The 13,375-nt window shown below is 42.0% G+C and overlaps 1 protein-coding gene across 3 annotated transcripts; it reads right to left on the bottom strand.

Moving 5' to 3' along the window:
- Positions 1 to 264: 264 nt before the first annotated feature.
- Positions 265 to 11,978, bottom strand: LEO1 (LEO1 component of Paf1/RNA polymerase II complex). Of its 3 annotated transcripts, none has more exons than XM_075431705.1 (12): positions 11,853 to 11,978; positions 10,358 to 11,083; positions 9,992 to 10,096; positions 9,145 to 9,239; positions 8,340 to 8,485; positions 6,843 to 6,927; positions 6,407 to 6,501; positions 5,988 to 6,122; positions 5,257 to 5,392; positions 4,771 to 4,957; positions 4,405 to 4,502; positions 265 to 547 (listed from the first exon to the last, which is right to left on the bottom strand). In XM_075431705.1, the coding sequence occupies exons 1-12, from the start codon at positions 11,908 to 11,910 to the stop codon at positions 479 to 481; spliced, it is 1,935 nt and encodes a 644-aa protein (XP_075287820.1). In that variant the 5' UTR covers positions 11,911 to 11,978; the 3' UTR covers positions 265 to 478. The 3 variants fall into 3 exon arrangements, with proteins under 3 accessions (XP_075287820.1, XP_075287819.1, XP_075287818.1); XM_075431704.1 differs by having other exon boundaries at positions 265 to 551; XM_075431703.1 differs by having other exon boundaries at positions 265 to 551; positions 9,992 to 10,099.
- Positions 11,979 to 13,375: the final 1,397 nt, after the last annotated feature.

The following is a 13,375-nucleotide window of genomic DNA, read 5'->3' on the forward strand; positions in this document are numbered from 1 at the left end:
CAGAATTGTACTGTACCACTCATACGTTCTTCCAATCCTTCCATACAAATGGTAAGCTAAATTGTCATACCCTTGTCAAGCAAACATATTATTTAAGGATTCTATAAAGATTAGAATGGTTTCTCTTAACAAATTCAGTAAAAAAACACTAAGTCACTTGGATAACCAGTTACTACGATTCTCAAAACTGAAATGTACTGTGTAAGATAAAACACAGCACTGTGATGATCCCTGCTACAACAGTTGCTGCAATCAGAGACAATCTTAAAAAACAAAAGGAAGTCAAAAAACTTTATTCACACCAGAAACACAGACTTCAATGGAATTTTCCTTTATCAAAATAACCCCATTATGGTTACTTACATCTTTGCTGTAAGAGAACTGTACAATATATATATAAACATATATATAAAAAAAAAAAAATCAACTTTTGTGCTTCCTTAACATTAATCATCATCATCTTCCTCTTCATCGCTGATCACGTATTTCTTATGCTTCTTACTTGCTTTGTCATCATCCTCTGCTTTTCTCTTTCCAGAGGGTTCACCTTCCTAAAGGCAAAATAGGACAAAATAATAAAAGGACAAAAATAATAAAAAAACCCAACATACTTCGAGCTAAAACAAAACACTCAGAACAACAAAAAGAGCTCAAAATATTTCTCATGAGAAAAGCAACATTATTAATTCTCGTTTTTCCACTTTGTGCTACTGTGATATGTAGTATGTATTAGTACTTCAAATTCAGTCAACGTTGCTGCCAGTCTCAACCCCAGCCTGCGTGGGTCCATAGCACAGCTGCAGCTCCATTTACCTCAATGGCCATGCAACCACACCTGCTTCAAACTCAGCTGCAGCATGGAAGTAATTTATGTTATAATCTGGATTTACGGCATGTGCAATATCATCCTCAGCATGGGTAATTCCTAGAATGTGTAGTGAATTTTTCAACGTGCAGAAGCTTTCCCTTCAGGCAGCCTGTGTAGCTTTGCTAAGTTTTCAGACTATTGACACTCTTAGGCTCTAAATTACAGCGACTGAAGCAAAGAAAAAATTCAGTAAGTGGGTAGGCATTTTGTTTGTTTGTTGATTTAAAAAAAAAAATTAAACCACTCTCTGGCATAAAGGAAAAAGACTGATGAGAAACCACTAGTACTGAGAATCCACACCACGGTTTACAGTTCAAGAAATATAACAGTTTAGGAGGCTTCAAAGAGCTGGTCAAAGGAATTGCAATCACTGAATTAATTACCTGCTTGCAAGCAATACTGTAATGACTTTTATAGGCTGGACACCCAATTTTTAGCACCTAAATATAAAGTCAACAGGTTGATTTTTATTCCATGCGCATATACACCAGTTCAGTTTAAATCATCCTTCAAAACATCTCCAATCAGAACGCTATGAAAATGTTTAATCAAGCTACAAATCCTTGGTTTTAATGCAAAATTCATCAATTTTGACATGAAGAAGTGGTAACTCAATTATCGTTTAAAAAGAAGAGTATCTTCAAAAATACCCTCAGGTCTGAGTAACCTCATCCCTTTTTCCATTCCTTGATTTTGGCGTTTGTTTTCGTATTTTTTTAAAGCAACACACATTACTTGGATTTTAAGAAGCAGGAAGAGACTGAGTTTCAGAACTCTAACAAATTATTAAAGTTTCAGAACTCTAACGAATAATTTTTTATTCAAAGCATTTTAAGCACGGAAGACAAATTAGTAGGGGTGGGAATCTTAATGATAGCTTCTTCCTCAGAACAAGCGTTCTCTTGCAATCTAGCTAGGCGATTGTTAAGTGATTCATCTTCCTGTTTAGCAGAACATCCCTGTTAACTACAGTAAAGCAGCTTGCCGTGTGGTGATAAAGCGTACTAATAATAGATTGACGTTTTCAGTAACGGTATCAAATTGTTATCAGGACAAAGATTTGTGCTCTTCTGCTGACTGACAGCACATAAAAGCAAGTCTGTGTACAAGGAAGTCTGCGCTTCACATATGCGAACACATATTACAAATACAAATCACAATTTCCTACGTGGTGACTGCAAGTAAGCAGTTCTGCCTCGCCGGGGTTTTTTTGTAATACTGCAGCACCCCTCCGTGGCCCTGACGGGAATATTAGCTTTCAGTCCTGTAATTTTAAAATGGAGGCTAGCGTTCCTCAAGCAGCAGCAAAGTGCTGTTGACTAGACCTTCTCTTCTGAGAGACTGGAATCGCAAGAGCCTGACATTGCTGTATCACAGACTCACAACCGGCAGCGTCTTATCAACAGACAATTCAACTTCCAATAGCACACACTAACAGAGCTCACAAAATCACAGCTTGGTTTACATGCCTCACCCCGGCCGTCTCCAGGATTACTGTCATGCTTCTTGAAATACTAAATTTTCCTCGATGTATAACAAAAAGCCAGAATCTATGCTTTTAAAAGAAAGACTAATTTTCACTTCTGCTTCATATTATACCGCCTATGAGTGCAAACACTCAGCTGACAGCGTAAGAGGGGCAGTGCCACAGCAGCAAGGACAGGCATTCAGCCTGCAGCTAAGATCCCCCAGGCTGGGCACACGACGCCTCGCGAGAAGCTGACAGGAGGCACAATACAGACGCGCAAATGAGAGCAAACTTACTCCTTCAGAAATTAAGATTTGTTACGTTACAGAGGTATGTGTCATACTGAAAACTATGTCATATATTGGTCATTTGAACACAACTTTGGAATTTCAGCAGCTGTGATTACAGAAGTCTGACATGCATTCATTCACTGGAAGGACACGTAGCAAGCTACACGGCAAAATTCTCTTTTGAAGAAGAAAAGGATGTTTTATTACGGAAGTGTCTAAAACTCAGCAATAAGGTTCTAGCCACTTCAGCAGCTATTAAGAGTAGCACACTAGATACAACTGTAGGAAATCAACTGAAAGAAATCTTAGGGCAATAGTTAAAATAATTTAATCATTTAAAATAATCTCTTAAAGGAAATGGTGACCTAAAGCATTAAAAAATATTCCATAAGCTCACACTGACCTACTTAAACCTCCTTTTTCTAAAACTTCTGCATGATATACTAAGCACAAACTTTTAAATAAAATATAATTTACAGTAAAACAGGACAGGAAGATTAATCAAACTAGCATGCCAGTGTAAAAACACCTCTCGTAACCTACAAGGTAGTAACAAGAACCTGTTAAGCTAAGTTAATTTGCACTTATCATTCTGCCACATAGGTGAAGGTGACTACCAGCAGAGCTCAGGTGTGTCCAAACTGCTGCTCCTAAGCCATGCTTGGCTTGAGAGAAATGCAAGCACAGCTCCAACTCAGGGCTGCACTACACTGACCAACAGCAAGAGTATGGTAATACAGAACTGGTGGTGTTTAAATGAAAGCAAACCAATGGGCTACTAAAACCAAGCAGGCCAAACACTCGACCCAACCAAACGCCCTGTTGAACGGGGCAGTAGGAAGCCAGGGAGCCAGGATCATGAAGCCCTATGTCGTGAATTCCAAAATCCCCTCCTCTTTCAGCTTCCCAAGGTACACAGTAAACGTTCGACGGCTCTTTGCCACAGAAGCATTTTACAATGAGGGGCAAGGGTCAGTAAAATGGACTGCACAGGTATAGCTGATGTAGGACAGAGGCCATGTACTTCCTGGTTCCACTTCTACCACTTGATGAAAATTGTTGCTTTAATCTCAGAAATGGTACCTGTCAATTTTGAGAAGTGTTGCAGTGCCGCGCTGTATCAGAAGTGACATTACTTCAAATGAACTAAACCTCAAGACATGATATAAACAACGATTCATTTGCTTATACCCAGCAGTGATAAGTTACAAACCAATAAAACCCCTGTAATTGTAGAAGAGGAAACCGCACTACTGCTGTAGCCATCAGTTAACTTGATCATGGCCTAATGTTTAGCATGATACTTGGGTGATGGGTAACATCTATTTAGCAATGGACGTTCACTCTTTTTAACTCAATTTTTCAACTCTTCTACTTAAAAAGAGCAGAAATACTAGGTGAAAATGCTTCTGCTATTTCCATAATAAACAGGAGAGGATCACGTTGCTTAGGAGACAGGACTGCACTAGGATTCCGATATTAAGTCTTCTTACTCCTTGCATAATTTTGGTAAAGTCATTTTACATAACTCTGCATAAATTTCTCCATCTTTAAGTCAGCAGTAACAATAGTGACCTTTGGGAATCACTCAGGTCTATGAAGTAATGCAGCGTGTAAGAAATTGGTGATTAATTACCATGGAAAGCATGCCAAGTCAAATAATACATTCACCACACCATAAATGAAACTACAAAAGTCTCAGCTTTAAAGACCAGATTTAGTGCAGGAAATGTTCCTGATTCAAAATGAGCAGCTTAAGAACAAAATCCTTTCCTTACCTCATCACTAGTAAGTTTCTTTGCCTTGAGCAGTCTTTGTGTTTTATCTTCATCTGAGCCTTCATCACTGTCAGAAGAGTAGATTCTAGCACGTTCTTCTACAAAGAAAAAGGAAAAGACAGAAACTTACTTTTATCTGAAATCAGTGAGGAAGACAGAATATTAAAAATAATTCTCTTACATTTAGTCCCACAAAAAGCTGGCATAATCTAACCCCAGAGTCAACAACATAAACTTACACGAGGAGACATTAATTCAGTTTGTGTATCAAAGGAACCGGCAAAACACAATCTTACTAGGACTCTCCTGTGAAATCAATCCGAGTCACACAGGCCCTACTTACATGCTGCTAAGGTTTATTATTACCTCTGATGCCACCTTTGTATCTGTTCTTGATAGCTGCTAGACTGATTGCATCATCTCCCTCATCCTCTTCATCATAACGATCAGGTTCCAAATAATTTGCACTCAGACCACGCTGATGTTGCTTCTCCCGCATTCTTCGCTGCTGAGATTCTCTACGAATGGAAGCTCTTAATCTCTCCTCCTCTTTCTGTCCAAAGAAAGAAGCAACAAATGAAGACTAAGGAAAAAAGCAATACTCAAGAGCACCTTGTATTCTACTACAGCTTTTGAAATAATTTCACAGTAGCATAAAGACCGTACATATTCTGATTTTTTTTGTAATCTGTAAGGTTAAGCAAACTGCACCCATGGCTAACAACTCTTGTCTATAACTCCAAAATACACTCCGTTTTTTGTAAAGTCATAAAACGTTCAGAAATGTTGTTATATTACAGTTGTGGTTTTTTAGATTAAATCAGTAGATAAGACAGTTCCATGCCACAATACCTTAATCATTTCTGTGCGCTGAGACTCTGGATCGCGACCTGCCATTGGCAAAATACGAATTTTCTGGGTCTTTGAACATCTGTCTGCCAGAGACAGAGTCATCTTCCTGTGAGTGGCACTGTCCGTAGAGTGTGGTCTGTTAAAAAAAATTGCCATGAGTTAAATACTTCTTAGAAGAACGTATCCATTTTGAATGACAACAGTAGGGTCAGCATACTTTAGATTTCGAAGATTCATCTGCACAAAGTAAAAGCATCATCCTTTTTTGTTTCAAATTTATTAATGTGCATTATAACAGTTACTGGAGACATCAATTCCTCTCAGCAAACCATCTGCAGTCCATTACCAGCCTAAATAACCACCCTGACATTTCACATCAATATCCCAAGACATAATCATCATCTTGATAGCAACCGTGCGTCAGGAGAAGGTTAATTTCAGGGAATATTAATATTCTTTCTCATTCAGATGAAGACTTGCACTTAAAAATGCAAATTAAAATATATATAAAAAAATACGTGTAGCCTACATACTGCAGTGAATGGCACCTTTCAAACTGGGACACCTAAGTTAGAAAACTTATTGAAATACTGACTTTGGAAAACAGCACATTCTTATTAAACAGTTCAGCTCTGAAGACGTATCAACTGGTATCTCTAACTTTTATATACTAGATACAACACTTCATTGCAAAAGTAGTACCAACATTTGATATAGAATAACATGTTTACCTGAAGGTTAACTTTGTCTTGAAAACAGCCTGTCCTTGTAGACCTGTCCCTTGTCTGATGAACAGATGGTTGTGATCTCCCTGCAGCGGCGCCTTGTACACATCAAAGACCTCATTGCCCAAGTGAAGAGACATGCTTAAAAGGGAGGCATGTGTCAGTTACTTGATAAAGCCGCTACAGTCTATCTTTTGCCTCATTCATAAATGGAGAAAGTCTTCATTTTATCTTTTTATATACAGCCAATGATTATATTTCAATCCAAACTAAGCAGAGAATAAAATTTTCAAAGAACTGAGATTAAAACAATCTCTGCTGTGCAAAACTGACATCAAAGATTGTTGACCTTCCAATTTTGCATGCCATGGCATTTCACTGTAAGAACAACTGTACTCCTCCAACTGCAGAAAGTCCACACTAACCTTCCATCTGACCATTTGACTATTCGCGCATTACTTTCCCTGATCTCATTCCCTTCCTCATCTCGTCGCATCCGCCATCGTATTGTGTTTTCTACCTGTGGGAAAAAACACAAAACACTTTTTCTAAGTCATAGTAAGGAATATGGTGGTAAAATATACTCTATGCAGGTCAAGAATTACAGTTAGAAAGGCTAGCTAATTTGCTGCATGATCCAAAGAAATGAAGGTAAAAGGTATTGCTTTTAAGGTGATACGAAGCTGTCAAGCTTTTTATAATTTATCACTAAAACGGATGAACTTCTCTCAGTGCTGAACTGCTCCACACTTTCATAATCTGAACCATAACTCAAAACACCATTCTAAAATACCTGAAATAGACTTTGAAGAAATGTGGCTCACCTGAGTGTAAAAGAGAAAAGGAAAATTAACACTATACCTTGAGTTTTAACCTAGTTCTACCCTCTTCGTCAAGCATCTCCTCATCTTCAAATTCATCTTCATAATACTGAGGATCAAAAGGTCTGCAATAAATTACGTAATACAATCTTTATTATTCTAAAAATTAATCCAGATTGTTCTAGAGTTGTGCAACAGGTGCTTGAAAGGTTTAAATTATACACTGCACACAACAGTAGGCACTGCAGCTGCGAGACAGCCATTTCCGCAGTAACGTCATTTACTACATTGATTCCAGCCCCGAGGAGGCCTACCCAAGTGTCTTCTCTACCATCAGTCACAGCCCCTTTAACATTCAGACCCCCTCAATGGCTCTAGCTAAAGAAAGCAAGTCTGCCTCAGAAAATACTGTTTCCGTAGTATCAGGATGATGAGGTCAGGGTTAAGTCTGGAACAAAATATATATAATATTATACAGAGAAAATAAAAAGAAAAAATATCATCTTATAAATGTGGTGAATTGGGGGGACTTTTTAAGAGCACAATCTTTGTCATTTTTTTGTTTGAACCTCAAAACCAACCAAAGGGAAAGGAAGATGAGATTGTTTTTCCTCTCTTCCTTCGAAAAACGTGATGACTGGGGTGGGAGTGAGTGGGGGAAGGCCAATCCCTAGCCTCCTTCCTAATAGTTTCCAGGCCGCTGCAAGGGAAAGAAGTGATAAACAGACTCTGCTACCGCACAACTCTATTTCCAATTGGTCTCACCCCCAAAGATCCTCAGGGCTTCTCTCACTCGTTACAGCCACTAACTGGACTCTTAACAGTTCTCTCCTGAAACAGTCTATAGCATGACAGTCGGGAAGAATGATTTGACTGATGTATAACAGAAACAATGCTACACTGCCAACTAACAAGATGCCCATTAAACAACGCAATAAAGTTACTTAACAAAACACTTGATGAGACAGATTTAAAAGCAATTCACTAGAAGTGCTGAAGGTGGGCTTTAGGGGCAAACCTAACGTCACAAACAGCTCCAGCAGCTTATTTTGTTTCTTCTTATGAATTCCAGAATATTTTGGTAGGTAAACAGGAAAACTAGCAAATAGCCTGTTTATGGTTAAATAATACATTTACGACAGACAAATAAAGGAGGTTTTATTCTAAAATTCAAAACTATGTTTTTATCACTCCAAAGTCTATAAAGATCCTGTGCATTTGGCCTTCATATCTCCGAGAGCCTGAACCCATGTTTAAAATTCAACCGATAGCGTGTGTTTTCAATTAAATCATTTTTTTGTTTGTTTTGTAAAGACAAAAAGTTATTCAATCAAGCTGAAACCCAAGCTGGTAAGAAAATTACTCAGCACTTGATTATACTACAACAACAGATATTACTACTGATCACAACCAAAAGCATGCATCTTAACGTCAACCATTTAAACATTACCAGCATCCTTAGTTGTGTTACTGAAACAAAAGCAATACAGGGAAACACTAAAAAACCTTACCAGTCACATATTTAATGCGCAGTTACCTGGGCTCCACGCTAAGGAAGTTGGGCAGCTTCACAAAATACAAATCGTTACCCAAGTCTGTGTTTACTTTTGGTATTTCTACCTCTATTCTAGTCTCTGGAATAGGCTCTTCTTCCTGCTGCTCTTGACTCAGCCCATTCTCATCCTAATGAAAGAAAAGGCGAATAGGAGCATAAGTGAAAAAAGTCTATCTGGCTACTGTGGCTCTAACAAGCACCTACATTTTGCTTGAAGAAACGTCATCCATATGCCCAGAGAGAGATCTGGAAGGTTTGTGTAAGAGAATCTGCACATTTTCAGTGAAAGTGATTCAATTCAGCATTTTTCTATGCCACAAAGTGACTTCAAATACCAGTGCAGACTGAAGAGACCAAAGACAGTAAGGAGACAGCAAAGGAGCTGACAAAGTTTTCAGCCAAGCACTGGAGAGCAAATGGGGGACAACTTTTACCAGTTGAAAAATATTTTTATCTATTATCAAGACCCAGAATAAAGTATTTGTCAAACAGCTGTACTAAGGTACCAAAGACAGCTATGACTTCATATTTTCCTTGATGACAATCAAAACTATTCAGTATATTTCTTTCAAGTACAAAAAGTGGAGCAGGGATGCAGCAAGGCAGATAAATGAATCCATCTGATATTGCTACGTATAAAACGTTAATAATTCATTTAGCTAGGGCAAAATTATCTGTAATGCTTAATGTCATTATTCTTTTCACTAAAATACTGCAAAGTCAATCAGCGTTCTACCTTCCAGAGTGGAATGGTATGTTAATTATTTCAAAAGTCAAGTCTACTCACAATGGGCTGTCCTGGTGTTGGTGGCTTGTCTTCTCCATCACTACCTGAGGAAATGTCATCTGCGCCTCCAAACAGATCCATGACATCTGCATGCCCTTGAGCAGAAAATTTACTATTTTAACATACTTACATGTGCACACACACCCCCCTACATGCAAGCAAACTCACTGAAAAAAAAAAAAAGTTTAACACATTCTTCACTTTTATTACTACTTAAAATCACCTATGAATCTTAAAAATTGTTTATGAAGCACACATTATTCTCTTGCCCTGAAAAATAGTCTTCCCTTGTATTTTTAAGCTAAGGATTCAAGGTATGTTTTCCTGGAAAGGCACTATCAAATAAGAGAATCTAGTTGAAAAATGGTAACAGACCAATCAAGAATTTAAGATCACCATTTACTCAAGTAAACAACTTAAATATATGTAAACAGGCACTTCATTACATATTTTGGAGGTTTTACTTCTCAGAAGAATTGACACCTCTTTCTCAGCCAGCGAAACATCACAAACACCAGTACAGCTTCTCTGGGCCACTCTGATTAGAGGCACCCTTTCTTAACATCTTTCAGTAAAAACGTGTGAACCAACATTTGCAAAAGAAAAGCTCTGTCTCTCATGGAGGAAACTGAAAAACCAATACAGCTAACTAGAGATAATCAGCTGAAATGCAGCATGTACTTCCCCACACAGAATTCTTGCCGTGCTGTTTTGGTATTTCCACGGCACTATAGTGACACCCTATAGCAAGCGCTATCAAGCTGATCAAGTTCTGCAGCCAATGAACGGCACGCTTAAGCTGAGGATTAAATGAACCAAACGCCCACAAACCAATGCTACCATTTACCTTTCTGTCCTTCTGCATCACTGTCCACTTCTGAATCTGATGCAATTGGTTTCTTTCGCTTCATCCGCAGAACTTCATCTTCGCTATCACTGCCCCTTGCAGACTCTACTAAGGAGCATAATTATTCTCAGCAAATTAAAAATTTTGTTGCACATATTTTAAAATTCCTTTGTATTAGTAAGTTGATTCAGATGAAAAGGAATCTAAAAGCGCTGCATAAAAAAACATTACAAAGATGACTATAGTTGAAAGCTATGCGTTTAATGCCTTTACATTGAAGTCTGAATCTTTGCAGGCCAATATAAATGAAAACAATACAGAGAGATCAAACCAGAAGCAAATCATTACCACTGTACTCAGTCCTACCAGATTTACGCTCTTGGTCCTCCTCATCAGAGTGCTGCGCCCTTTCCTCATCGTCCGAGTTCTGCATCTTCTCCTCATCAGAGTGCTGCGCCCTTTCATCATCGTCTGAGTTCTGCATCTTCTCCTCATCTGAGACCTGCGGCCTCTCCTCATCGTCAGAGTTCTGCATTTTCTCCTCATCTGAGTTCTGGAGTCTTTCCTCATCCTCAGACATCTGTGGCCTTTCATCTTCATCAGAGTTCTGCACTTTCTCCTCATCGTCAGAGTTCTGCTGTCTCTCCTCATCATCAGAGTTCTGCTGTCGCTCCTCATCATCTGACTGATCGCTTTTGTCCTCCTTGCCCCACTTCTCATCCTCTGAATGTGCTTTTTCAGAACCATCTCCCTCTGAGTGATGGCTGCCTTCATCTGACCCGTGCCCACGATCATCCTCCTCATCGTCATGAGCAGCTTCTGAAACGCTGTGCTGGTCCACGTCTGACTGATCATTATCCTCATGCTCAGAATGTCCCGAAGCTTCGGAGCGATTGTAGGATCTTTCAGAGTGGTTGTCGCTCCCCGTGTGATGGGATGCCCCTTCATCCTCACTGTCATCGCCAAATAACTCCTTATTACTAGGCTTTACTGCCTCCCTGTCATCATCCTGGTCACTGTCGCTTCCAGAAGCATTACTGCCAGAGCCCGCATTCTCCTGATCGGAATCAGATTCAGATCCGGAGTCGGAATCTGCAAAACAAACATCACCCTTTCAAGAGCTGACATGTCCCTACAAAGATGCACACAAGATGATGGGCACTGCTTTAAAAAAAAAAAAAAAAAAATCCAAAAAAACCCCCCAAAACCCAGAGAGAGAACTTACAGAGAACTGTGAGAACCGACTGCAAAAGCTACCTAGAACGATAAAAGAAAATGTCTACTGATAAAGGCACGGCCAGTGGAAGGGACAATGAACCCCGACGGGCGCCACGTGAAGTTTCAGACCACACGCTGCTGTCTAAGGCTCCACAGCTGTAGAAAAAAGCAGCAACTACACAAAAGAAAATAAAAACTGAAATAGCGAGGGCTCGAAATAAGCCGGTACAGACACACGGCTTGCGAGAGCCTGCAGACCCACGGCTGCCATCGTCTCGCCGCGGGCACCCGGACACGCGTGGAGCGGCTCCCGAAGGCCGCGGGTTGCCGAGGCCCCGGCCCTGCCCCGCCGGCGCTGGCGGCAGCTACCGAGGCCCGAGCAGCCCCCGGCCCGCCCGCCGCCCCGCCGCGCCCCACGGCCGCCAGCTCCACGGAGCCAGCACCGGCCGCTGCTCGGAGAGCGCCGGCTCCGTCCGCGGGGCCCCGCTCCCGCAGCACGGAAACGAGGGACCCGCCCGTCCTCCCTCAGCGCGGCCAGCGGCCCCGGGCTGGCCGCCTCCCGGCCGGAGAAGCGGGCCTGCGGAGGAGGCCCGGGGCCACGCCGCCCTCGGCCGCGGGAAGGGGCGGCGCGGCGGGCCCGCACCTTTCTGCTCAGCCTCCGAGTCGGCGTCGCTGCCGAAGAGCTCCTCCATGTCGGCCATGGCGACAGCCCGGCCCCGCCGCCGCACCACGGCCGCGCGCTCCCGCCGCCCCGCTCGGTGACGCCACCAAGGAGCGCCGGGCGGGGCCGGGGGTGAGGAAGCACCTCCTCTTAAAGGGGCCGCGCAACCGGGAGCCGCTCGTTAAGGCGGAGGGGCCGCCCGGGGCGTGTCTTGGGCAGCCGTCCCGCCGCTGCTGCGCTGGCTTCCGCGGGCGCGCCGGGCGGTCGGTCCCTGCCGGCCCCTCGCCCCCAGAACGGGCCCGTGGCCACCCGCTGTCCGGCCGGAGGTCGACACAAACGCGGGGGTCACCGTCGAGCCAGTCGGGGTAACCAGAACACACGCCACGCCACCCGCAACCAAACACAGGCCCTCAGTCATGGAAACGTCCCGTTCCCGCAGAGCACACTCAGTTCTGTCTCCTCAGGGGAACCTGACAGGGAACGCTCGCTCGTCGGCAGCCACAGGCAGCGTTCCTCCAGCTGCGCAGAGCCAGGCTCTTTCTGCAAGATACAACAGCAGAGAGAAGTGCTGTGGGATAGAGGCCGCGCTTCCACACATAGCTCGGAACCAACAGCATCAGTGTGTGTGGTTCTTCGACTGCTGCACTGTAATAAAGATAATAATCAAGAAGAAAAAAAGTATCACCTCTTCTGGAAGAAAAGACCTTGTGTTTGTGTAGCTGGTTATCAAAGTAATGCCACTTCTGCACTCCAAAAAAAAAAGCCGTACACAAGCATTAAATTCTAACTTGATAGCATTAAATCAGACTTTGGTTTGTGATTCCTGACTACAGACCAAATTCCTTCATTTATTCCTACAAGGATATACCTTGTAGGCAGAAAAGCAAGCGTTGTAACTGTTCCACACACCATGGCAAACGTCTTGCAACAATTTGGAGGGCCAAACTTCCCTGGCTGAAAAAAAACCAGCTAGTTTTCTACGCCCAGCCTGTCAGATACCTGCCAACAAGCAGTCACTCAGCTGCTGCCCCCAGAGCCAAACCAGTTATTAAGGTCCACTACCACCATCTGTGACAGGACATCTGACAGCTGGAGCTTAGAAGCCCCCGCCTTTGACTACTGTATAGATCATTAAGCAGCCAAACTTGATTTATTAAAGTAAGGAAGGGATCTGGGCTATCATTTCCATAATCCAGCCTTTTGTTCTTCTCCTCATCTTCAAGCAGGAGATAACTGCCTAATCTTGCTAGATAATGATAAAATGAATCATCATGGAATCACAATACATGAACAGATTTCATGAACATGCAGCCCTTCAACAAATGAAGGAAGACGTTATAGCCTGTTTTTTGATACAAAATGATTACGGTGCCTAGCAAATAAAAAGTAAAGTACAGCTTTAGGCAACTCAGCACATGACATGCTTTGGCCACGTTTGTGCAGCACCATCCGTAAGAAGACACTTAACTTGTGACATTACATAAGAACGTAAATTTCAAAATCTA

This window comes from Opisthocomus hoazin, chromosome 10, assembly GCF_030867145.1.
Source record: "Opisthocomus hoazin isolate bOpiHoa1 chromosome 10, bOpiHoa1.hap1, whole genome shotgun sequence".
In the NCBI taxonomy this organism is placed as follows: domain Eukaryota; kingdom Metazoa; phylum Chordata; class Aves; order Opisthocomiformes; family Opisthocomidae; genus Opisthocomus; species Opisthocomus hoazin.